Source organism: Dermochelys coriacea, chromosome 12 (assembly GCF_009764565.3).
Source record: "Dermochelys coriacea isolate rDerCor1 chromosome 12, rDerCor1.pri.v4, whole genome shotgun sequence".
Classification (NCBI taxonomy): Eukaryota; Metazoa; Chordata; order Testudines; family Dermochelyidae; genus Dermochelys; species Dermochelys coriacea.
The window spans coordinates 23,043,523-23,068,427 of record NC_050079.1 but is presented as its reverse complement, the minus strand read 5'-3'; the positions used below and the strand labels follow the sequence as shown (position 1 = coordinate 23,068,427).

The 24,905-nt window shown below is 42.7% G+C and overlaps 2 protein-coding genes across 5 annotated transcripts in view; both read right to left on the bottom strand.

Moving 5' to 3' along the window:
• DPY19L3 (dpy-19 like C-mannosyltransferase 3) overlaps positions 1 to 17,870 on the bottom strand; it is a 66,191-nt gene extending 48,321 nt beyond the window's left edge. For 2 of the 3 annotated variants that reach the window (XM_038367984.2, XM_038367985.2), the window contains exons 1-3: positions 17,480 to 17,732; positions 13,657 to 13,796; positions 11,077 to 11,210 (exon numbers count right to left, since the gene is read on the bottom strand). In XM_038367984.2, the coding sequence (XP_038223912.1) occupies positions 11,077 to 11,210; positions 13,657 to 13,774 (252 nt within the window). In that variant the 5' untranslated portion in view covers positions 13,775 to 13,796; positions 17,480 to 17,732. Of the gene's footprint in view, positions 1 to 11,076; positions 11,211 to 13,656; positions 13,797 to 17,479 lie in introns of all 3 variants that reach the window. The other variant, XM_038367983.2, reaches the window with a different exon arrangement.
• Positions 17,871 to 20,344: 2,474 nt separating this feature from the next.
• The window catches only part of ZNF507 (zinc finger protein 507), a 52,785-nt gene continuing 48,224 nt past the window's right edge, over positions 20,345 to 24,905 (bottom strand). Inside the window, exon 5 of one of the 2 annotated variants that reach the window (XM_043494968.1) lies at positions 20,345 to 21,400. In XM_043494968.1, coding sequence (XP_043350903.1) covers positions 21,361 to 21,400 — 40 coding nt within the window. In that variant the 3' untranslated portion in view covers positions 20,345 to 21,360. The remainder of the gene's footprint in view (positions 21,401 to 24,905) is intronic. The other variant, XM_043494967.1, reaches the window with a different exon arrangement.

The window sequence follows — 24,905 nt, the reverse complement described above, 5'->3', positions numbered from 1 at the left end:
TTTCCAGTTCAATGGCAATTTATACTTTTCTTAGTGTGCCATGTCAATAAAAATATACTGTTATGGGTAAACACTCTGAGTGCATGTTTTACTATTGTACGTTCAACTTTGTGCAATGTTTCACAGAATCTACAGTGTTCCTAGCAAAAGTTTTCTAAGAGCTCTAAGACATTCTTAAAAGATATATTTATGAAAGTAAATTTACATGTGAAAAGACATTTTTAAGGATATAGGCTATGGTTACACTACAGCTTAAGTCAACATAAGTTAGAGTTTCTCCTGCCATCATAGCTACCACTATGTGGTGGGGACTGGAGTAATGGGAGAGCTCTTTCATCAGTTTAGAGCAGCTAAATGGAGTTTACAACTGCACTGTTGTAAGCTCTCTAGTGTAGCCATAGCCTTAAGAACAGCAGAATTTTCCATGGCAGTTTATGATGCAACATATCAACCAAGCTCAACAATATTTGTTATAGGTGCAATTGCCCTGAAACTATATATTTCCCCCCCCCCACCCATGGTCTACCAACTTAAAGGCTTCCAGCTCCTAGCCATCATCTCTGCCTGGTGGAAACCTACACCTCGCTCCTTTCTGACCAGCATTTTTAAGGCTCCACAATTTTTTGCCTTACACTGTGATATACCTAGTATGCTAGAATACCTAAAAGACCAACACTTCTGTTTTACTTTCTGTCTAAGGGCTATGACCAGTATATTTCCCACAGTTCCTTCTAAGCAAGCACATTTATTTTTAAGGTAAGATATTACAGAGAAAAGACATTAAAACAATAAAAGAACCTATACAAATGCTAAAAAGCTTACCGGAGGTCATATCCTATTCCACACTAGGGCTCTGTTAAGTTTTAGTCCTTCAACACCCCCAGCTGGGCTTTCCCTGTGGTTGCAAATTCACCCATATTAGATCCAGAACTAGAACTCAGACTGGACAGACCAGCCATTTCTTGAAACTGCTTTGTCTTTTACTCTTAGCCTTTTGTAACAGGTAACCAGCCAACAATGACCCTTTTCTCCAGGCATAGCTTCAAAAGGCTGGGTTTTTGCATTATCTGAGTTGGGGATTTGCATTATCCTCTCCCAACAAATTTCCCTGGAAACTCACTTAACACTTACTATCTCAAAAGTCCATACTTGTCTGGCACATTTTCAGTGTAGTCTTTTGAATTCAAGTCTTTTCATCTATTGCAGTATTAAGCAATGAAAACAACATACAAAAGGACTCTAGTCACAATTAACAGTGAAATCCTTAGATTCTAGAGCAAATTTCCTCAACTGTCTTAAGCAAATCATACCAAATTTAGGAAAATGGCTAAATTGAATTGAAGCTTTTTATATAAAAAGCACAAATATGGATCTAATTACACTGACTGCCTTCATTCATCATTCTTCGATCTGATTTAACAAGGCCAAAGCATAGTTTGTGTAACTGAAAAACATATATATTTTGTTTTCAAGTCTTACATTTCAATGCAGATCAGTCAGATTAGCAAATCTCTTCAACTGTACAAGCGGAAACTCAACATAGACAGCTGCTATCAATGTTCCAGGCTGTGAATCATGCTCTTGGCAAACGTATTTAATGCATACATGGTCTTTTGGCTGGTTAATCTCTTGTCCATCTGTTAAAATGGCGTGGCTCCTACTCAAATGTTGATTAGACTTTTGGTATAGGGTATTGATGCCAAGTAACATACATAGCTGGTCAAACACTGGAAGTGACGCTTCTTCAGGAGGAAAGTACTAAAGTATTGATCCAGACTGATTTTTTTTTTGTTTTTTTTCCGAATGGATTACACCTGTTCACTTGGGTTATTAATGAATGAAATAGTAGCTTCCTGCAACTTTGTTAATCTCCATTTGAGATTTAGCATGTGAAATGAGAGGACATAGGCACATGATTTGCCAGAACAAGTGAGAACATCAGAACTCCAATACTGCTTATGCTTTGTACCTAATTAACATCTTAGTCGTATCCTCCATGGTGCAAATTCATTGATGTAAACAGAATAACACTAGATTAGATTAATTGATATGAAAGGAGAATCAAGTTTTACTTCTGTTCTAATTCTCTGACATTCATACTAGAGCTCGTTCCCTGAGAAAAATATAGACTTGTGAGTTCATTTGCTGTTGCAGAAATGACACATGGGAAGATGCACGGGGCAGTGCGTGCATGCGTGCGCACTCTAGAATTCCCTCAGAGAGCTAACACAAGAACGTTGGGCTGGATTCTGATCTCATTTTACACCAGCATAAATTGGAAGTAAGTCCACTGAAGTCAATGGAGTTAGATGGTGGAAGTGAAAGGAGACTCGAGCCCAGTGTTTTCTTCAACATCGTCTACCCAGGACAACTGACTGTAGGCTCCTATGACCACTGTTAAAATTGTATGCAAACATTATCCTTTGTGTTGGGCAAGGTCATTCTGTGACTTCTCTCTAATGGCATCTAATTTATAGCATATGTCACAGTCCTTGGATACTTGCTTTTTTCTATTTTTGTGTTTTGAGAGGTACCAGATTGGCTTTCCCTTATTCCAATTACCATGGCAAAATTAGATAAATAGAGATGTGTGTATATTTAACTCATCAACAAGGCTCTCCTTCATACTATAGAAGGAGCTATCACTAGCATCTTGAAGGAAGGCTGTCTACAAAGAAGTACTTTACTGCTGGGTTGCTATACAGTAAAGTTCTCATTGTTGCAGGATATTGAAAATTGGGTTTCAAGAAGGCCTTCCACAGTGGAACTGATACCACATTTCTATAACAAGGCCATCACTAGCAGTAGGTTCATAAATGTCAATTTTCAATTACCTTTTATTTTTGAGTTACGGTATATAATCGTATAAACTACAAGCTTCTCACTTTCAGTTCTTGAAGCTGAACAAAGTTGGTGGATTTTCTGCACTGTTCTCTAACCAAGCAATTGGAATGTCCACAAATCAATGCTCCATCTTGGAATACTAATTCAGAATAAAGTTTCCATTTTCTAAACCTAAAGGGTATATACACAAAAATAAGTGACCCAGATTCTCTGGTCCACCTAATTAAAAACCAAACTAGGGCCAAACATGTTCACTACAGCATTGTACTCTGTGGGGAGGAGATGAAGGGAGCCTCTCTGGCATAAGATAGAGTAGTGGGAATGACCGAGTCGCCACCATGTCCAGTTCGTCACTGTTAAAGCCCTGACAGGCTGACTGCTAAAGACCCTGCATCAGTAATGTACATTAAATCTGCCCCGACAGCTTTAACTGGTCCTGGTCTTGGTCTTGGGCCAAGCAGCTGAGAATCAGGAGTCCATGACTCACAGGTTTCAGAGTAGCAGCCGTGTTAGTCTGTATTCGCAAAAAGAAAAGGAGTACTTGTGGCACCTTAGAGACTAACAAATTTATTAGAGCATAAGCTTTCGTGAGCTACAGCTCACTTCATCGGATGCATGTGGTGGAAAAAAAAATCTCTCCTCTGTTTTTTCCACCAAATGCATCCGATGAAGTGAGCTGTAGCTCACGAAAGCTTATGCTCTAATAAATTTGTTAGTCTCTAAGGTGCCACAAGTACTCCTTTTCTTTTTGCGAGTCCATGACTGACTCCCTGATAGCTCCACCTTACCACTGCATCTGAGCAGCACTCAAGCATAGTGCAGTGGAGAGTCAAGCTCTATTAAATAAAAAGCTAGTCTTTATGACAGATCATCCTTTTAATATATATGAAAATGCTAACAACAATATCCCTGTTATCAGTGACAGAACAGACTGTGCACTTAAATGTTTTACAACAAATGGATCCTTCACAGTGCCCAACAAATTCGTGGTCTCACTGCTAAATTCTATTTAAAATGTTAAGTTTTTAAAAACAAAAACTGTTAATGCTGCATCCAAAAACTGCAATTTACTTTTTCCAAGAAGTTGAGCCTATTGTAATGACATTTTCAATATAAATTTAACTTTACCTAAGAGTTCACTCTGATTTAAAGGCTGATTTAATGCCCTCTGAAGTATGGGCACTGGATCGGACCTTAGAGATCATGTGCAAGGTTACAGGTTGGTAAACTTTTTCTATTAAGGAAATAGTTTTAATAGATTTTAAAAAAATGTTAAAAAAATTCCTACTACTCAGCTTGTATTCTTCCTTTGTTCAATTTAATCTTTTTTTAACTACTTACTTTACATACCTCTAAACACCCTAAATTAATTTCAAAATAGGTAGGGTTGTTTATCATATATTTCCTTATGTCATTTAGCCAAGCTCATGAAATTTAGTTGTCTCTTTAAATTGTCCCCTCCAGCGCATTTAATCATTTACAGTAGAACCTCAGAGTTACAAACTGACCAGTCAATCACACACTTCATTTGGAACTGAAAGTATACAATCAAGCAGCAGCAGAGACAAAACAAATACACTATTGTACCGTTTTGTACTATGTTCAACAAACTACTAAAAAAAAGGAAAGCAGCATTTTTCTTCTGCGTAGTACAGTTTCAAAGCTGTATTAAGTCAATGTTCAGTTATAAACTTTTAGAAGAACCATAACATTTTGTTCAGAATTACAGAATTACCTCCATTCCCAAGGTGTTCGTAACACTGAGGTTATACTGTAGCTTTGTTTTTAATTCCCTGTAACTTGGGGATGTTTCTCTAGCCTTGAAATGCTCCGACTTGTACATCAGGAGTCGGGAACCTATGGCCTGCGGTGCAGATCCCGCCCCCTGCTTAATTTCATCCTGCCTGCAGCAAGTCTTGGCACTGCGAGCTGGAAGCCCTGAGCATCCCCCGCCTCCACGCGGAGCTGGAGCCACGAGTGCCAGTTCTCCCTACCCCCAGGGGAAGCTAGGGTTGCCAGGCCATTAAAAGTCAAGCTGACCATGCAGCAGGGCTAAGGCAGGCTCCTTGCCTGCCCTGAGTCCGCGCAGTTCCCAGAAGCAGCCAGCATGTCCCTGCAGCCCCTAAACACAGGGGTGATCAGGAAAGCTCTGCGTATTGCCCTGCTCCTAGCGCTGGCTCCACAGCTTCCATTGGCCAGGATCTGTGGGCAATGAACATTGCAGGGCAGCACCTGCAGGCAGTGCGCATCATGCAAAGCCGCCAGGTAGCAGCCCCTCTTAGGGGCTAGACATGCCGGCGCTTCTGGGAGCTGCACAGAGCCAAGGCAGGCAGGGAGTCTGTCTTAGCCTTGCTGCGTCACCGACCGGGAGCCGCCTGAGTGAGAAGCCCTGCCTGGCCAGCGCCCACCCCCAAACCCTCTCCCACACCCCAGCCCTAAGCCCCCTCCCACACTCCGAACCCTCACCCCAGAGCCCGTACCTTCCCCAGCCTGGAGCTCCCTCCCACCCCCTGAACCCCTCATTTTTGGCCCTGCTCCGGAGCCTGCATCCCCAGCTGGAGCCCTCACCCCCTTCCGCACTAACCCACTGCTCCAGCCCACTGAATGTGAGTGAGGGTGGAGGCGAGCGAGCAACTGAGGGAGGAGGGCTGGAGTGAGTGGGGGCAGGGCCTCAGGGAAGGGGCAGGATTGTTCGAGCTGCCCCCCCACAGGGCTGGAGCCATGCACACCGTCTCGCCCTGCTGCCAGGGGTGAGCCCAAGCCTCGCTTGACTCGCGGGCTGTGGTGTGACCTGTGGTGTGTTTGGTTTGGTTTGTTTTTTTGTCTTTTTGTTTTTGTTTTTTTCTTTCTGAGAGTCTATGGCTGGCATAAATGCATCAACAGAATAAAGGTTCCTTACCCTGCTGTATATGGTATTCTATATGTGGTCTCACCAGTGACCGGCCAAGAGGAACTGTCTGTTGCATAGGTGCATGAAATGATGGTTTTAAGCATGCAGTCCAAAAGTCACCTTGACTTTTTGATTCTATGTTATATTGCAAGCTCATATCCAATTTGACCTACACTATGTTAGGCTTTTTTCAGCTTTTAAGGCCTCTAAACATAGCCCTCCAACTGCATATATATTTCTAGCTTGTAAATACATTTGTAACTACTTAGGATAGACTTTGTTATCTATCATAAACTCAAATTTCTAAATAAGTGAAATCTGGATTACAAAGAAATTACACTATGGTAAAACTACAGTAGTGAATTTAGCCCTTTGCCAGTATAACTTGTTGCACCTCATTTGAAACTTACCACCTCTTTATCCCATCTCATGCTGTCTGACAAATGAAATATTTCAATATCTATACTATCAATGAATACTGTTTTTTCTATTTCAAACTCATCTTTAAATGCAATATAATTTTAGTTGTTTTTATGTACAAATTTTTAACAACTCGCTAATTGTAGCTGATGTGAGATGGAAAGACTAAAATATTTAAATTCAGAGAGACAAGGGGTGAGACTCACAAGGCTGACTTCGGTGCCTAACTGATGCTTTAAGTGCATTTTTGAAATCCAACATTTAGGTAACATTTGGCATTCACAAAACCCCTGCTCACCTGCCACCTAACCCTATAGGTACCTAAACTCCCATGATACCTAACTTTCCACTGTTAAGTCCCCAACATACCTGATCGTCAGTGGCTGGGCATGCACACAGCTGCCTAAGTCCTGACATTGTCCAGCAGCTCTGAGTTTAACTCACACCTAAGACCCCATGGAATTTACAAAGTTTACATTCTCCAGTCTATCTTGCCTTCTGGGGCCTAATCCAGTAGGCATGTTCAGGGTATACCCAAACCCGCATGGAAGAGGATGGTGGGACCTGTTAACCCTCTTATGACATTTATCCCAATGGTCAGAGCTACTCACCCAGAATGTGGGATACCCAGGTTCAAATCCCCCACCTCTGCCTGATGTGGAACATGGACTTGGGTCCTCCTACATTGCACGTGAGTGCCCTAACCACTGGACTACAGGGTATTCTGGAATACAGGGGACTCTCAATATCTCCTGTTGGAGCTATTCCATTATGTATAAATAAATACTTAATATTCATTGGGAGAGAGACTATAGCTGTGTGGTTAGGACATGTCCCCAGGAAGTAGGCAGTGTGGCCAATTTTGGTTGGATGTATTCCTGGAGATTTAGTTAATCTTTAATTAAAGATTAATCTTTAATTCCTGGAGACTTCAGGCCAATCCTGGAGAGTTGGCAACCTTAGACGCAGGAGACTCAGGCTACAGTCCCCCTGATCTAATTAAACTTTAAGTATTTATACATAGTAGCACAGCATTAACGCAGGGGAAAGAGAGAGAGCTCCATAGCAAAATGGTTAGGGCACTTGCCTGCAAAACAAGAGCCAAGTTCCACCCCCTGCTTCATAGCAGGGGGTTTGAACCAGTCTCCCACATCCTGGGTATGTGTTCTAACATCTGGGCTAAAGGTTATAAGGGGAACATGACCATCTCCCTGGTTTTTCACAAGAATCACTAACCTGGTTTAGGAGGATCAGAATAATTCATGGTTGTGAATCCTGAGTGGAAAGAGTCACCTCCCTCTGGCCTGGACTTTAGCACCTAAACTACCTTTGAGGAGTAAGGCTTAGGCCACACCGCTTTTCTGAGCATTTCTTATTAGTTTAGACAGCTCCGCACTCAGTATGCTGGCTTTTGTAAATCCTGTTTTTTAGATGCCTATCTCTCCCCATGCATTGTATAGGGAGCCTGGCCATCTACCTCAGAGTTGTGAATTCCACTAGGCAGCACAGTATCTCGGTCCACTGTGTGAATCCCATTCATGGTGACTTTATGGAATTCTTGTACGTATTAAAGTATTTATCACTGTCAAATGTAAAAAAAAAATATTTTTACAACCTTTTCAATCAAAGCCATCTAAAAATAGATGTATGATAGCTCAGTAACACTTTTTAAAGAAATGTATGACTACCTCCTTAAAAAATGAACTCTTATAATAGACATTTTCCTTGTTTCTCAACAATGGCCATATGTTACAGAATTTTGTAGGTCCTTTGGTTATGAAACAGAGTGTGTGCATGTGTGTGTGTTAGTATGGCTTCCATTTCCAGTATACATCACATTTAGTAAAGCAAACAAACAAAAAACCCATAATATCCGCACTTCATTTACCAAAGGCTCACAATAATTTGTTAAAGATTACATTGCATGCAATAAAACCAGCATTTAGACTTCCAGAAAAATAAGGCATATTGCTACACAGTTTTGAGGAAATTTAGTTCAAATATGCAGGAATATATGCATCAGCCAAACCATAAAAAGATTAAGAAAAAACAAAATGTAAATGGTCTGTATTCAACATAACTTTAAAGATCTAAATTATTATACACTAATTTTCACTGCCTATATTAGTATACAGTATATACTATTTGAAAAACGTAATGGAAAAAAATTTTCTATAGATGGACACCCCTACGTCTAAATGTCTTTTATAGATGAACATAGAGTATCTTGCAAGTGTGCACATGGCTGCAGCTTTGAATTATCCCAAAGTCCTCCTTTAATTGGCAAATAAAGCACAAACAACAGAGGATAACCCCTTTTGTTCTTAAATCATGTTAAAAAATTTGAAGCCAAATTTATAGAAATATCCTGTAAGTTTGCATGATCAAATAGGCATAGGCATATCAGGTAACTGCTTGTAACAAGTTTATTTTTGCAAATGCTTGTCTGCCTATTCAAGTCAAAGTTTTACATTTTTACTTACAAAGTTAAAGGTTAATCTGAAGCCCACCAAAAATATGACCCTTAACATCTACTAAATAGAAAACTTATTTTCTTAGAAACAATGCAAAGTGAGTATGCACACAGAGTACACTCCAATAAACAGAATGTATCACTGAAAAATATCTAAAGTTTATTTTACAATGTAGATTTCTAACTCCATTAGAAAGAAAAAATTGGTGTGCATTTTGTCCATTTTTGAGCAACATAATTGTGATGATAAACATATGTCATTAGTGCCATCTTGTGTAGTAAGTTTGAACACATTCACAAACTATTAAAACATTTTATATTTGCCTCTGAAAAATTCATCTTCTCAGTCATGTACATGGATTTGTAGACACACATATTTAACCTAAAAAAGTAAAGACTGTCAAAAGTGAACATCATGTTTATCAACAGTATACATCTTTACCTGTGTAATCAAAGAAAGATTAGGCTGCCACAAAAGAATGTTGTTCATGCAGTTTGGCAGTAACTATTTCAGTAACTGGTAACTACTGCTTTTAGTACTTGTATGAAAATGTTTTTGGAAATGCAAAAAGGTGTGTATTATAAAAAGGTGTTAATGTGATAAAGAAGCTCATACACATTGTATAAGAGTGTTACAGTATAAATCAAAATATGTTTACCTAATCTATTAGTCCTCACTGATAGGTACCATATATACACCATATTTTTCTAAGTGTTTTCACAGTAAAGTAACTCGCCTGTTCATTTATTTTCTTTGATTTAGACCCCAGCATAACAATTTTCCTCTGCAAACAATACTGGGGAAAAAATCTGTCATTACTGGTTCTTGGAAAGGGAAAAGTCCTACACATAGTGGTTCCTACCAGCACAAATATTTTTGAGGCTGTGAAACTAACTTTATCTAAAGCTGAGTTTGAGGAGGCAAGTCTTTTTTCCTTTTGGGAGAGGATTTGGCTGTGGACCAAGATTTTTACCCGAGTAGAGAATCTGTTTGTGCTAAGTCATCTTTGCTAGATTACTCTTTGAACATCCCTTGGAGAGAGACAGTGTTCTTGGGAGTTGCTGAGCCAAATTTTCTTGTGTTGGCACAGGGAAGTATATTTCCCTGCAGCAACCACATCCCTTGCATACAGGGTGAGTGAGTCGGAAGCTGCATGCCCTGAAAAAAAGAGATTTTACCACTGCCAGCCTTAGTTGGGGGTGGGGTCCAGTTGTCAGGGGCAGTTTGAAATACAATTGTCGGCTCCACTGAGTTCCAGTGTGGTGTCTGCTGAAAGGACATGTGGGGAAACAGTACATTTTCTGGCTGGGTTAGCCACACCCACAGCAGGCCTATTTGGCAAGCCCCAGAAAATGTGGACACAAGCTTTCTCTGGGGGACTGTCATGAGGCATTATTTATTTGTGCTCCAGAAACTGGCAATAAACCAAAGATTAACTTGTCTTGATATTGTTTGTTCTACTTGAAAGAGAAAAGAAGTGCTTATGTGAAAGGACCCACCTCTTCACAATCTCGAAGAGTAGGGGTGGTTACATGTCTCATCCTCATTTGAGGTACTATATTAATAAACATACCAGGGTAACCAGTCTCGTGGTTTGAGCTGGGTACTTCAGTGTAGAATTCAATTCTTAATTCTGCCAAAGACTTAAGTGACCTTCCTGTCCCATGCCTCAATTTACTAGTTTGTAAAATGGGGATAATCCCATTTCTCTCACAGGTCTTTAATTAATGTTTGAAAAGTGCTTTTACTTTTTCAGATAAAGGATGTTATTATGTGAAAATAAACAGGGCTTTGGGCTGTGCTCCGGCTCCACTCCAGCTCCAGGCAAAAACCTGCAGCTCCACTGCTCAGGAGCTGCTCCATGCTCCAGCTCTGCTCCAAAGCCCTGAAAATAAATATTACCTATTGGGAGAGTTTTTTGTTTTACTGATTATCTGTGCCCCACTTTCATCAGAAGGATCAGTTTAGATATAATTCTTTATTCAGATTAAAGACCTTCTTACAGAGATAATACTGTCACATGCCAGGATTTTGGGAAGGAACCTATTTTCTTAAAATAATACTACTTAAAAATGTTGAGAAATCAGCTTTTGACTTTTTCTAGATGATCATATGTGGGCAAGATTTTGAGCTACTATTAATATAGCAGGAACATAATGAAAAAATGTTGTGTGAACATGTTTATAGCATAGTTAGGAAAAAAGTACTTATGGAAGTGATTGAAAGGTTTTCAATGTGAGGAAGTAGGGGGAAAAGTTAAAATGGGAAATGTGTGCTCTTCCTCTCGCACCCTCCTCCACACCTGTCTTCAGATGGAACATTCTATATTTTCGGTATGACTGACGACAAATAGATTTAAAAAAAAAGTATATAGCCTACCACACACATTCATGTTGCAAATAGTGTCCTAGGAAAGCATTGATGCAATTATCAAAATAATTTCATTACCTTAATATTGGAAAACCACAGGTCATTTTCATGTAGGGTAGCAACGTAAACAGAAGTAAGAAGTCCAAAAGAGATGGCAACAGTTCCACCAACTGTAAGTGAAAGTCTCTTCCATAGCTTTCCACCTGTGTAAACTTATAGAAGAAAAACACTTTCACTCTGGGATTATGAAGCTACCCATTCTACTTATGTATTTTAAATGGATTTCAGAACCACCACTAGTGGGGTATAAGACTTGTATGTAACTATAACCTTGTTCTCAAACTGCTTTATGGAAACTACTTGTGATTTTTCGGGTATGGCAATCTTTTAGTTACATATAGAATGAAAAAGCTTTTGCTTGAAGGGGAAAATGTAAAGTTGCAGTTTTAAAAACAGTCCTATGATCTCATACAGATCTAGATAAACACCATATCCTAATTTATAAATCTAAATTAAAGAGTTTTTGGAATACCTGCCAGGTATTAATTAACTACAGCATGACTGTTAGATCACAAAGCAAGATATCAAAATCTTTTTTTCTTTAAACTTCTGAACTTGGCTGCTTATTTTATGTTTTTCAAACAGCATTTCAGGTTGAATAAACTTCCACATTGAGGCTGAGCATTGATCAAAGCAGTCTCTGATGATGATATCATGCTCTGAATTGCAGATGACCACCTGCTGATATCAGAACAAAATTATAAACTATATAATGCAGAGACTGCATCTCTAAATAAAGCAACTCAGTTTACTGCTCATGTGCACTTCATTTTAAAATCTTTTCAAAGTTGATTTCAATAATCCTGCTTTTTGTGATGTGGATGTATATCCAATATAATATATAAGCCGTCAGGAACAGTATCCCCGATAATGTCACGGCTAACTTGGTGGCTGAACTTTGACTTTGTCCTCACCCATAACTACTTCACATTTGGGGACAATGTATACCTTCAAATCAGCGGCACTGCGATGGGTACTCGCATGGCCCCACAGTATGCCAACATTTTTATGGCTGACTTAGAACAACGCTTCCTCAGCTCTCGTCCCCTAATGCCCCTACTCTATTTGCGCTACATTGATGACCTCTTCATCATCTGGACCCATGGAAAAGAAGCCCTTGAGGAATTCCACCAGGATTTCAACAATTTCCATCCCACCATCAACCTCAGCCTGGACCAGTCTAAGGTGCCACAAGTACTCCTTTTCTTTTTGCAAATACAGACTAACACGGCTGCTACTCTGAAACCAATATAAGTGGCTATTTGTTGCACTGGACAAAATTCAAATGAGTTGCAAACAAATGTGATTCAATGGAGCTGAAGACAATGGATTTGTCCACTTATATCAGAGCTCTATTTTGCCTATTTACATCTGTGCACACAAATTGGATAAATTGGCCTTCCACTTATTCAAAATGTATGCACAAATGCAGGTGGCCCCAATTTTGCAGGCACAAAATCTGAGGCTGCAGATTGAAAATGTGACCCGAACAAAAATAAGAACAAATGGTGTGAACTCTCAACCATTTCCATGAAAGAATTTCCATTTGTCCTTCCTTTATTTACATAAAGAAATCAACAAAACAAAAGATGTATTGAAGGTAGCACTGTGTGAGTCTGGGTCACGGGGAAGGGGGTGCTTGCCTCAAGCAGCTCCCAGAAGCAGCGGTATGTCCCCGCTCCAACTCCTATGCAAAGGCGCAGCCAGGCAGCTCTGCTGCGCACTACCCCATCCACAGGAGCTGCAGGGGCAGCACTTGGAGCAGGGACAGCATACAGAGAGGAACCTCCTGCTGCCCCTATGCATAGGAGGCTGGAGCCAGAGGGGGAACATGTTGCTGCTTCCGGGAGCTGTGGGGAGCAGCCCCCGAACCTCCCCCCCAGCTGGAGTGCCAGAGCCAGGCAAGCTCCAGATCCCGCTCCCCAGAGGGAGCTCAAGGGCTGGAGTAAAACGGCTGGCAGCCCAAGGGCCATAGTTTGCCCATCTCTGCGTTAGACTCACTGGGGTCCAAGGCAGAAAGCCAAAGCCCCACTGCATAGGTCTGAAGCTCAGGGCCCTGAACCCCATCACTTGGGGTTGAAGCCGAAGCCTGAGCAATGTAGCTTCGTGGAGGCACCCTGTGGCGTGGGGCCTAGGCAACTGCCTTGTTTGTTATCCCCTAACTCTGCCCCTGGCTTTTATATTCAGAAAACCAGTTGCTGAGGCACAGGTGGGCCTTGGAGTTTTTATAGCATGTTGAGTGGGCCTTGGAAAGAGGCTGAGAACCACTGGTTTTAAATCAGTCCAGTCCTACACCTCTCTTGAACAAAGACTGTCAGTGGTGATGATGAGCTCCTGCTAAATGTGGCTGGGTTTTATGAAGTTCACAAAATTATCTTAACTTGTAACCTAAACTAGAACTTGAAAACAGGTAAAAGAATCTAGTGCAGTAATCTACAGTGTCCCCATGACTACAGTAGCTTTGATCATAAAGAAGGTTTGGCTATACTTGGATAACTATTTGGTACAATACCTAATTCTCATCTGTGCATATGGGTAGATAACAAAAAATTGACATTAGTGAGAGTCCACAATACGACATTTCTTATAATTACCCACCAGATCGAACTTTTCCATCAGGCTTCACATTTTTCTCTTGTGACAGATGATCTTCAGCAACTTCTGTGACTTTTACTCCCTTTCTGTGTCTGATGGTTGTCATGATGTCAGTTTTCATACATTATTCTTCAGTCTTACTCCTAAACACACACACAAAGCAATAAATATTTCTTGCCAAAAATGTATCAATACCAAAAAAAAGTGTGACAAGCCATGAAAACACACAAGTATACTGTATTGTGCACTGAGGCCTAAAAAGTTATATCCATGTACAGTAATTCAAAATATTTTACCAAAACAAGAGTGTCATTTTCTGTAGCTTAGACATCAAAAAGAGTGCAACGGAAAGACTGACATGAGTTCTGCAAGACTGACATTCATAACTTTATACATGGTAGACAAGATTTTCAAAAGTGGTTAGTTGTTTTTGGTGTTCAACTTGAAAGCTTAAATGGGATTATTTTTCAAAAAGTACTCAACATAAGCCCCCTTAAAAATCAGTCCCTTTTTAAGGTGTCTCAGTTGGGCACTCCAAATCACTACTCACTTGAAAATCTTGGCTTTTGAGTAGTCCCAATGCAATCAATAGGACTACTCAGAATATGCAAAGTTAACTATCTTTGCAGGACGTGAGATGCAAAAGTGATTACACCAAAGAAAACTTGTGATGGAAAACATTAAAAAAGCACAATTAGTTTAGATATACAGCTGAAAAAAAATCCCCAACTTTTTTTGTAATATTCGTGTACTATTTAGCTTAAACATATCACAAACCAGAGATGGGGTAAGGGGGAGAAACTATTTAAGGTCAGCTATTCAATGTTTAAAATCAGTGCACTGCAAAATTGTTCCCTAAACTATATTACATAATGCATTGTCCATAAATAATGACCTGCTTGAATTTTAAAGTCCTTTTATCTTTTAAAATCAATGACCAGCATTGAATGCAAAAATAAGTCACCATCCCCAGACTTCAAGCTTGACTACTTAAAAGTTTAGTCTCTAAGGCGGGGTGGGCAAAATACGGCCCCTGCCCATCTAACATTTCTGTCCAGCCCGTCAGGCTCTTTAGCTGCCTCCTCGCAATCTCTGGGCCGCAAAAGTCCCGCGGTGCAGCGGGGTGCTCAGGCAGGCTGCCTGCCTGCTGTGGCCCCATGCAGCTTCCTGGAAGCGGCTGGCTGCTGCTGGCATGTCTCTGCACACCTCTGGTGGGGAGGGGAGGTGGCTCTGTGCGCTGCCCCCGCCCCCAGCACCATCCTCACAGCTCCTATTGGCAGTGTTTGCGGGCACGGGCAGCGCATGGAGACCCGCTGCCCCCCACCCCCTAAGGAACACACAGAGACGTGCCAAACTCCCTCCCATACCCCCTCCATTAATATAATAGAAACGTGTGGCCTGTGACCACTTACCAAATTCACGGAGTGCCCCCGCCCTGTGAAAATTATTGCCCACCCCTGCTCTAAGGGCTGGTCTACACTACCACTTAAGTCAATATAACTTGTGTTGCTCAGCGGTGTGAAAGAGACACCCCCGAGCAAGGCAAGTTACATCATCTTAAGCGCTGTCCACACCAACACTATATCAGTGGGAGACACTCTCCTGCCAACATAACTTCCATCTCTCACAGAGATGGAGTAATTATACTGATGGGAGAGTGCTCTCCCTTTGGCACTGTGCATCTTTACCAGATATGCAGCTGGGCTGAAGTAGCACTGTAGTGTACACTTTCCCTAAGTGAGCCATAGCTAATTGCAATTTTTTTTTCTTTTTTAAAAGAAGCAAAAGCCCAAATGCACCTTGGAGAGTTTGTGGAGCTACAGACCTTAGAGTCTAGACTGATGTGGAGAAGATGCAGTTCAGTATGTCTTCTCCCCCAGAAATAAAGAAGGGGGGAATCATTTTTAGAAATACCATGAACACATCTCTTAAATGCTGCTGATTTCTCTGTAGAAAATCCCAGCAATAAAGGAACATCAGCAGCAAATCAATCAAATACAGGAAAGGAGGGAGTAGAGTTGGCATAGTAGTCTCAGCCATACTTTGTCCAATGCCTTATCAGGAAAATTGATTTTTGCCATGAATATAACATTAAAGACTAGAATAACTAGGCACAGAAAAACACAAATTTCATTATATACTTAGCCTACAGTATGTAAAACAGCAGGTGTAGTGAGGTGATGCAGGTGTTGAGAGGTGCTGGGACAGAGGTGGTTGTGATACAATGGAGAGAGGGAATGAGGGCAGAGAGATTTAGATGTAGAGGGATTGGACAGGGATCTATGATATGGACAGAGGGGGACAGGCAGGAGGAATTAAGAACACATGTGATGAGCAGGTGCATAATCATGGGTCAGGTTAGGTGTAAAAGGGTGATGGGGCAAGGGGATGGGATGTATCTAGAGAAGTGGGAGAGGTAGGAGTGGGAAGGGGCATAGGCTGGGCTGTGCAGGCGGCGATCAGGAAGGCAGGTAAGATTCAGAGGAGATGGAATGGGAGGGGTTATGCGAGGAGGAGTGATGGAGACAGGTGAATGGGCAGACACAGAGGAGCGATGGGGGAAGGTGGAGATGGGCCAGGAGTGAAGGGGACTGGGGCAGAGTGGATGGGTTGGGTGATGGGGGGGGGGAATGGGCAGGGGAGCAATGTGTGAGACAGAGTGAGGGCAGGGACAGAGGAGATGGAACAGGTAGGGGTGACAAGGCAGAGGAGAAGAGGGGCAGTGAAAGAAAGGAAAGGGGCAGGTTGGGGTAATGGTGGGGAGGGGAGGAAAGGGAAGGACTAGGGCAGGTGGGGGTGATGGAGGAGAGGGAAGTAGCTGAGGTGGGGGGGATGGTGGGAAGGGATATGTGGGCCCATGGTGGAGTGGGGAGGGGAGAGAAGGACTGGGGCAGGTGGGGGCGATGGAGGAGAGAAGAGGGCTGGGGGCAGGTGGGGGCGATGGAGGAGAGGGAAGTAGCTGAGGTGGGGGGGATGGTGGGAAGGGAAGGGATATGTGGGCCCATGGTGGGGTGGGGAGGGGAGAGAAGGACTGGGGCAGGTGGGGGCGATGGAGGAGAGAAGAGGGCTGGGGGCAGGTGGGGGCGATGGAGGAGAGGGAAGTAGCTGAGGTGGGGGGGATGGTGGGAAGGGAAGGGATATGTGGGCCCATGGTGGGGTGGGGTGGGGAGAGAAGGACTGGGGCAGGTGGGGGCGATGGAGGAGAGAAGAGGGCTGGGGGCAGGTGGGGGCGATGGAGGAGAGGGAAGTAGCTGAGGTGGGGGGGGATGGTGGGAAGGGAAGGGATATGTGGGCCCATGGTGGGGTGGGGTGGGGAGGGGAGAGAAGGACTGGGGCAGGTGGGGGCGATGGAGGAGAGAAGAGGGCTGGGGGCAGGTGGGGGCGATGGAGGAGAGGGAAGGACTGGGGCAGGTGGGGGCGATGGAGGAGAGAAGAGGGCTGGGGCAGGTGGGGGCGATGGAGGAGAGGGAAGGACTGGGGCAGGTGGGGGCGATGGAGGAGAGAAGAGGGCTGGGGGCAGGTGGGGGCGATGGAGGAGAGGGAAGGAAGGGGCAGGTGGGGGCGATGGAGGAGAGAAGAGGGCGGGGGCAGGTGGGGGCGGAAGGGGAGAGGCTGAGGTGGGGGCGATGGAGGAACCGGCCAGTCGTTCTGTGGGGTGGTTCTGGGCCGGGGCCCGCGCCCGCAGCTCCCCGGCCCGTCTACACAGAGCGGCCTGGGCGGGCTCCTCAGGCGCTGCTCTCACACAGCCGGGTTCTGCGGCCTGCACCGCCGCGGCCTGGCCTGGCGCCTCCCCGCCCCCGCGCACCCCCAGCTCCGGAGCCGATACCTGCCGACGCGGCCGAGCGGGAGCACCGGCTGTGGCTGTGGCTGTGGCTGGGCGGCGGCTCGCTGCCGTGGTCACTCCGGCGCTGCCTGAGCGGAGCCGCCTCAGACCCCCGCTGGGGAGGGGGAGGACGCGGTGCCTTTTGTTCTTCACTCAGCCTCTGCGAACGCGGAGCCGCGAGCGGGGCGGGGGGCTGCTGTAGGGGGCAGGGGTCGGCTGCCTGGGACACGAGTGGGGGGGTGCCTGGGACACGTGGGGGGTGCGGGGGGCTGCCTGTAGCTCGGCTGGCCATGGCAAAGGGTAAGGGGCTGTCTGGGGGTGGCTAGGAGCTGATTGCGGAAGCAGGGCGGTGTTTCCCCCAAGTGAGCATGGGGCACAAAGGATAGCCGCTTTGAGAGGGAGATAACGTTACTTAATTTGGGGCAGGGCGCTGGGTAAACATGGTAGCAGAACGTGAAGTTGTTTTGGGATTGCAAGTGAAGAGACACCTAGGTCTGGGGTGGGGTAGGAAGCTGGCTTATTCTGTGTGAAAACAGCAAGGAGTCCAGTGGCACCTTAAAGACTAACAGATTAATTTTGGCATAAGTTTTTGTGGGTAAAAAACCCACTTCTTCAGATGCATGGAGTGAAAATTACAGATATAGGAAAAAATATATATTGGCACATGAAAAGAAGGGCGTTACCTTGCAGGTGGAAAACCAATGTTGAAGGCCAATTTAGTCAGGGTGGATATGGTCCACCCCCAATAATTGATAAGGAGGTGTCAATACCAAGAGAGGGAAAATGGCTTTTGTAGTGAGCCAACCACTCCCAGTCCCTGTTCAAGCCCAAATTGATGGTATTAAGTTTGCAAACAAATTGTAGCTCAGCAGTTTCTCTTTAAAGTCCGTTTTTGAAGTTTTTTTGGTTGAAAAATGGCTACTTTTAAATCTGTTATTGAGTGTCCTGAGAGACTGAAGTGTTCTCCTACTGGCTTTTGTATGTTACCATTCCTGATGTCTGATTTGTGTCCATTTATCCTTTTATGTAGAGACTGTCCAGTTTGGCCAATGTACATGGCAGAGGGGCATTGCTGGCACATGATGGCAGCATTAGTAGATGTGTAGATAAATGAGCCTCTGATGATGTGGCTGGTGTGGTTGGGTCCTATGGTGGTGTCGCTAAAGTAGATATGGGGACAGAGAAGGCAACGGGGTTTGTTACAGGGAGTGGTTCCTGGGTTAGTTTTTCTGTGGTGTGAGGTGTAGTTGCTGGTGAGTATTTGCTTCAGTTGGGGGGCCTGCTGTAAGGGAGGACTGGCCTATCTCCCAAAGCCTATGAGAGTGGGGGATCGTTTTCCAGGGTAGGTTGTTGATCATTGATGATGCACTGGAGAGGTTTTAGCTGGGAGGGGGCTGTATGTGATGGCCAGTGGTGTTCTGTTATTTTCCTTGTTGGGTCTGTCCTGTAGTAGGTGATTCTGGATACTTGTCTTGTTCTGTGAATCTGTTTCCTCACTTCCCTAGGTGGGTTTTGTAGTTTTAAGAATGCCTGATAGAGATCTTGTAGGTGTTTGTCTCTGTCTGTCTGCCTTCAACATTAGTTCTCCACTTGTAAGGTAACTCCCTTCTCTTCATGTGCCAATATATATTTTTGCCTGTATCTGTAATTTTCACTCCATGCATCTGAAGAAGTGGGTTTTTACCCGTGAAAACTTATGCCCAAGTAAATCTGTTAGTCTTTAAGGTGCTACCGGACTCCTTAATGTTTTTGTGGATTCAGACTAACACGGCTTCCCCTCTGATATTCTGTGTGGGGTTTTGATGGCCAGAATTTGGTTTGGCAATGGGAGGGATAGGTAGCTTTGGGTAAATATGAGTAAAGGTTAAACTATATGGACTTTTAAAGTCCTGAAGGGCAGGAGGCTCGGATCCTCAATAGATATGGTGGCTTATCTGGCTGTGCTAACCTAGCTGAGTCCAGTGGAATAAGAGGCTAAGCTGCCATACCATAGTTTCAGTGTTTCCGATTTACAATTTTGTTTAGTGAAATCACCTGCAGGTAAAAGAACAGTCTTGGGCTTGTGATGCTTAAAGGAATAACTGCAATGAAAATGAATGTTTTACCTGTAGGTATTGAAGCTGCAAAGCAAGCTACTTCAAGCTGGCTCGTCCGTTGCATCAATCTTGACCTCATAATGTTGCCCTTTTCTAGAAGCAAATGGTAATTCGGTGTTTGTGGTCAGGCCTAAGAATATTTTTGTGAACACCAACATTCCTGATTGTTCCAAAGTGTGTATGGTAGCTTCCATAATGTTGATTAATATTTACTTGGAGCTGTGATCAGGGTGCCAAATTTATTTTAGTTAGCACCCTTAACTTGGACTCTGAGGTGAAGGAGTTGTGCCTTATCTTCAGAACTACCCAAACCATTGTTTTGAATTTGTACAATACAAAACACTGACTGTTTTGAGAAGTAATATTCAGGTAAGCAAAGAACGAGTACAGTAGAGATTCTAGTATTGCCAGCCTCAAGTGATCAAAAATCATGAGATTTTTTTTAAAGGCTTTATTATGATTTGTCTGTCCTCTGATTTTTTTTTTTTTTTTTTTTTTTTTGGACTCCCCCTGCCCATCCTCAAGCGTGTGTGACAATTAGTGTTGGCTGCTCTCCCCAATTTATTGGGGAAGGTGATTTTTTTGCCCCCGCTGAAGGAACTCACACCCTCACCTCTGCCCATCCCCTGCCCAGCAATTACTTCTGACCCTACCCCCATTAGTTCAGCATCCCATCAGTTCAGTCATTTCTCCTTCCTCCCTCAGCTTTGTCTCTGTTCCTCCTGAGATTCTTCGCCCCCCTCTCCTAGTCCGAGAGGTTGCAGTTGGGTCCCCTCTTCCCCCTCCAAGTTGGGGGGCAGCTTTATCAGTTCTTCATCCCCCTTCTACCTCTTCTCAGGCTGGAATACTGCAGGGACGGAGGAGGATCAGAGATGTCATTCTTTCCTCACCGGAGAGAAGGAGGGAGTGGATATTAACACTTAGATTTTTAAAGCCTTTAAAATTCAAATGTAAGATGTATGATTTTTGTTTACTTTTTGTATTCAGTATGTGTATTGCACTTAATATGGGGAATGGAATTAAACTGATCAGTTTAATATTTCTTGGTACAGAAGTAATTTTCTAGTTGATTTCACTTTCTGGTTCTCATGTATTGTCCCAATTTGTATTTTAGAATCTCATGATTTCTAAGCCAATCTTGGAGCCCTGACTCATGATTATTGAATACTAGAGGTTAACATTATTTCCAATTTTTTTATTGGGGAAAAAAAGCAAAACCTAGGATTTGAGCCTAAACTAAGTTGACAGTGAAAATGAGTAGCATGTGTACGTGCACTTTTTCCTGTCTATGGCCCTGGCTCAGTACAGTATTTAAGCATATATTTAAGATTATGAAATGTTCTTTATTTACATGATCACTGTTTCTTCTTCATTCAATGCACAGGATTAATGGGGCTTCCTTAATGAGCAGCTATTAAATATTGTATTTTACCCTCATTGTTAAATGTGACCTCAGGCTTTATTTAATGTACATGATTGAAACTCTGCCACAGAGCCAAAATTATTATTTTCTCCATAGGTGTTTTTATGGGCTCTCATCATAGTATCAGAGTTCTTCACAAATCATTAATGAATTTATCTTCTCATCACTGCTGTGACCTGGAGGGGTGATATTATCCCCATTTTACAAATGGGGAAATGAGGCACAGAGGTTAAAAGTTGCCTCTAATTTTGAGTGGCCAATTTGAGACAACGAGGACTTGATTTTTCAGCATGCTTAGCATTCTACAGCACTTCATATGTACAAGCAAAGCTCTTATTGACTTCATTTTCAGCTGAGAGTGCTCATCACTCCTGCAGTGCAGATGCTAGTTCTCCATTTGGGCACCTGGAAAATAAGGAACACATAGTTAGTAATCACCTTTGGAAAGTTTTGGTTTAAGTCACGTGCCTACAATCCTAGGAACTCAATGGCAATCAACTGCCTTAATCTGGAGAACATAATTTTTCTTCCTGCAGTCCCAAATCGTGCATTATGTATATTTCAAACATCTGCAACAAATGAGGCCGGAGGCCTACGGATAACATCCTCCTTTACTACACAACTCTGATTCACCAGAGCAAGTCCATTCTGTGCTCTAAACAAGGCAAGGGTCCTGTGGAAAAAAGCACATGATCATGTCATTAAAGACTGTGTCATAATGCATAGGTACAAGAGGGTGAATTAAAGTTGTAGGGGCAGCCTTAATTCTGATATTTCCTAACTTTTGTGTGCTTGACTTTTTGCAACCTTTATTATGATATTTTAAAGCTTTTGTTTGTTTCCAGGGGGTTGCTAATTTGCTAGCCTTTTTAAAAAGGCAAACTGAAAAAACAGATTCCATCATGTGACATCCTGTTTATACCCAAATGGTTCATCAGGGGATTGGAATCTTTAAATCCACCATGCAGACTTCTGGCATCTAAACTAATAGAGTAACTGTTAGCTGAGCAGAAATATGTTGTCGTCTTTGGTGTAGAACAAGCACACCAGGAAGAAGATGCACATGCTTTGCCAGTGGATTTCAGAGATATTTACTAACGAGGAAGAGTGCAACTTGAGAATCTTGAGCCCTGCCTCCAGAAGGTGAAATGGAACTCAAGTTGTGCCAGAATGTGTTCTTGGGGGAGTCAGACTGGCATCCTGGCAGTGGTGGAACTAAGAGGGAGCAGGGGATTGGAGGGGATCACCCTCCATGGCAGTCTATAGGTGTATGCGTGGTGCCTTCTCAAGCATATTATGAAATTGACAAAAGGTATACAAAACCATTTTTTCACCTGGGGCTATAGCAGGGGTTCTCAAACGGGGGGTCAGGAATGCTTTGCATCCAGCATTTATAATGGTGTTATAAATTAAAAACACCTTTTCATGTATTTAAAGGGGGCCATATTCAGAGCCTAGCTATGTGAAAGGGGTCACTTTTAGATCTCATTCGATAGATATCAACTATTGCCTCTCCTAGCATTAGGCAATGAAAGGGGTCACCAGTACAAAAGTTTGAGAACCCCTGGGCTATAGCCTAAGCCTACCCCACACCTAGAAGCGGTAGCTGAGCCCATCTCCCTCCTCTGGTCATCGCAACATGGCGCACAGGGTTGCATGGCATTGGAATAGTGTGTGCCTTGTCATAACACCACTCACTCAAATATAGCCTGGCCACCTCTCCCCTGTGATGCTGCAACTCCCATGGGACTGGAGCCATGGGTGAGTGTGAGATGGGCTTGCTCTCTAGCCCCTATGAAAAACATAAGAATGGCCATACTTGGTCAGACCAAAAGACCATCTAGCCCAGTATCCTGTCTTCCAACAGTGGCCAATGCCAGGCACCCCAGAGGGAATGAACAGAACAGGTAGTCACAAGTGAGCCATCCCCTGTCGCCCATTCCCAGCTTTTGGCAAACAGAGGCTAGGGACACCATCCCTGCCCATCCTGGCTAATACCCATTGATGGACCTATCCTCCATGAACTTATCTAGTTCTTTTTTTGAACCCTGTTATAGTCTTGGCCTTCACAACATCCTCTGGCAAGGAGTTCCATAGGTTCCACCTCTGTGCATGGTGTGGAAAAATACTTCCTTTTGTTTGTTTTAAACCCCTTGCCTATTAATTTCATTTGGTGACCCCTAGTTCTTGTGTTATGAGACAGAGTAAATAACACTTCCTTATTTACTTTCTCCACATCACTCATGATTTTATAGACCTCTATCATATCCTGCCTTAGTTGTCTCCATTCTTATTAATCACTCCTCATATGGCTGCTGTTCCATACCCCTCATCAGGTGAATTCATTTATGTTAAAGTTGTTGATACTCTGGGAATTCATGAATTCTTCTCAGGTGTCCAAATATTCTTGAACAGCATGAGCTTGTGAATTATAGATGAAGGAACTTAGAGCTTTTATACATGAAGATATTTACAAATCAATTTTATTATTCAACCAGTTCAACTAGTTATCCACATTGGAAACTGAACCTAGGTGTTAGGGTTTGTGTAAAACACCACACATGATTTAATGAGTACAAGTAATCAGGACCTCGCTTTTAGATCTCATTCAATAGATATCGACTATTGCCTCTCCTAGCATTAGGCAATGATTTTGGCTCAACATTACTATCAGAGAAGAATCACTTTGAGTTGCTAACACAGCTTTCGGGAGCATTCTGGGTTCTACTGGAATTCTTCAAACTAAATACTGACCAGGTCCCATCCCAGTTTAGCATATGCAGTTTGAGATAATCGTATTCCAAGATGGTATATTATCCATTCTCCAGAAAGAAGTTCACTTAAAGTCATCTACATTGTGCTGACAAACTTCCCTTGTCTGCTGTCTGTTAGCCTTGTTGGGTTGGCGATAGAATTTAAACTGAGGACTGTCACTTATATACTATTTAAAAACACAAAAAGGAAATACTGAGTGGAAGTTTTAACCATGGCTTGTTCTAGGACCTATTATGGTCCACTGGGGATATTTTAGATTAACTTTAATGTGATTAGGCAAGGCTATGTGGCAGTGATTTAAAATGGAAGATTGTATCACTATATAATTGGATATATTGTATTTTTATGACAAGAAACTGATTGTATTGATTTAGTCTTCTAGTTCTTTTGCAAATAAGATACCTCATGTAGCTTGTCTGAGATCTATAGCAATCTTGCATACTGTTTCATAATTTTAAAATTATAACTTGTCAAACATGTGAAAGCTATAACGTTTATACTTAAATTAATATTTAAGGTCTATAAAATTAGAATTCAGAACTTGGTCATGAAAAGACTACAGTATATTCTAATTATAGCTTGAGGATTCTAAAGAGTACATTATTAAAAATACAGCTGTCAATGTTAAATTCTTTCACATAGTTTTGATTGAACTTTTTGCCCGAGTATATTTTTCATTTACAAAGTGCACCCAGTGTATATAAGTGTGTGTGTGTGTTTCACTCACACACAGGATAAGATCCCAAAATAAATCCAAACCACCCAATCCTCCACAAGAAGCCCAAAGGGGAAATCGGCTTAACGCAGTGCCCTTAAAGAGAAACAAGACCTGGCTTTAGAAGCAGCAGTGTAGGTGGCACATTAGTGGATGAGTGAATGCCAGACTTAGGGACTGTAGAGTATGGGAACTGAGGAATTATGGGCTTGACAGAGTGTAGCATTTGTCAGCACTTTGTTTTTAGCACTAAATATCATAGGAGCTACAATATCATGATGGGGTCAGCAGGAGTTAACCTATACAGAAAAGTAACTTTATTCACATCAATGGAGGAAAAAAGTAAAGGTATATACAGAATATGGATAAATAAGGAAGGATAATTATTTTCAAGAAACAAAATGTATGTACTTTGTAAAG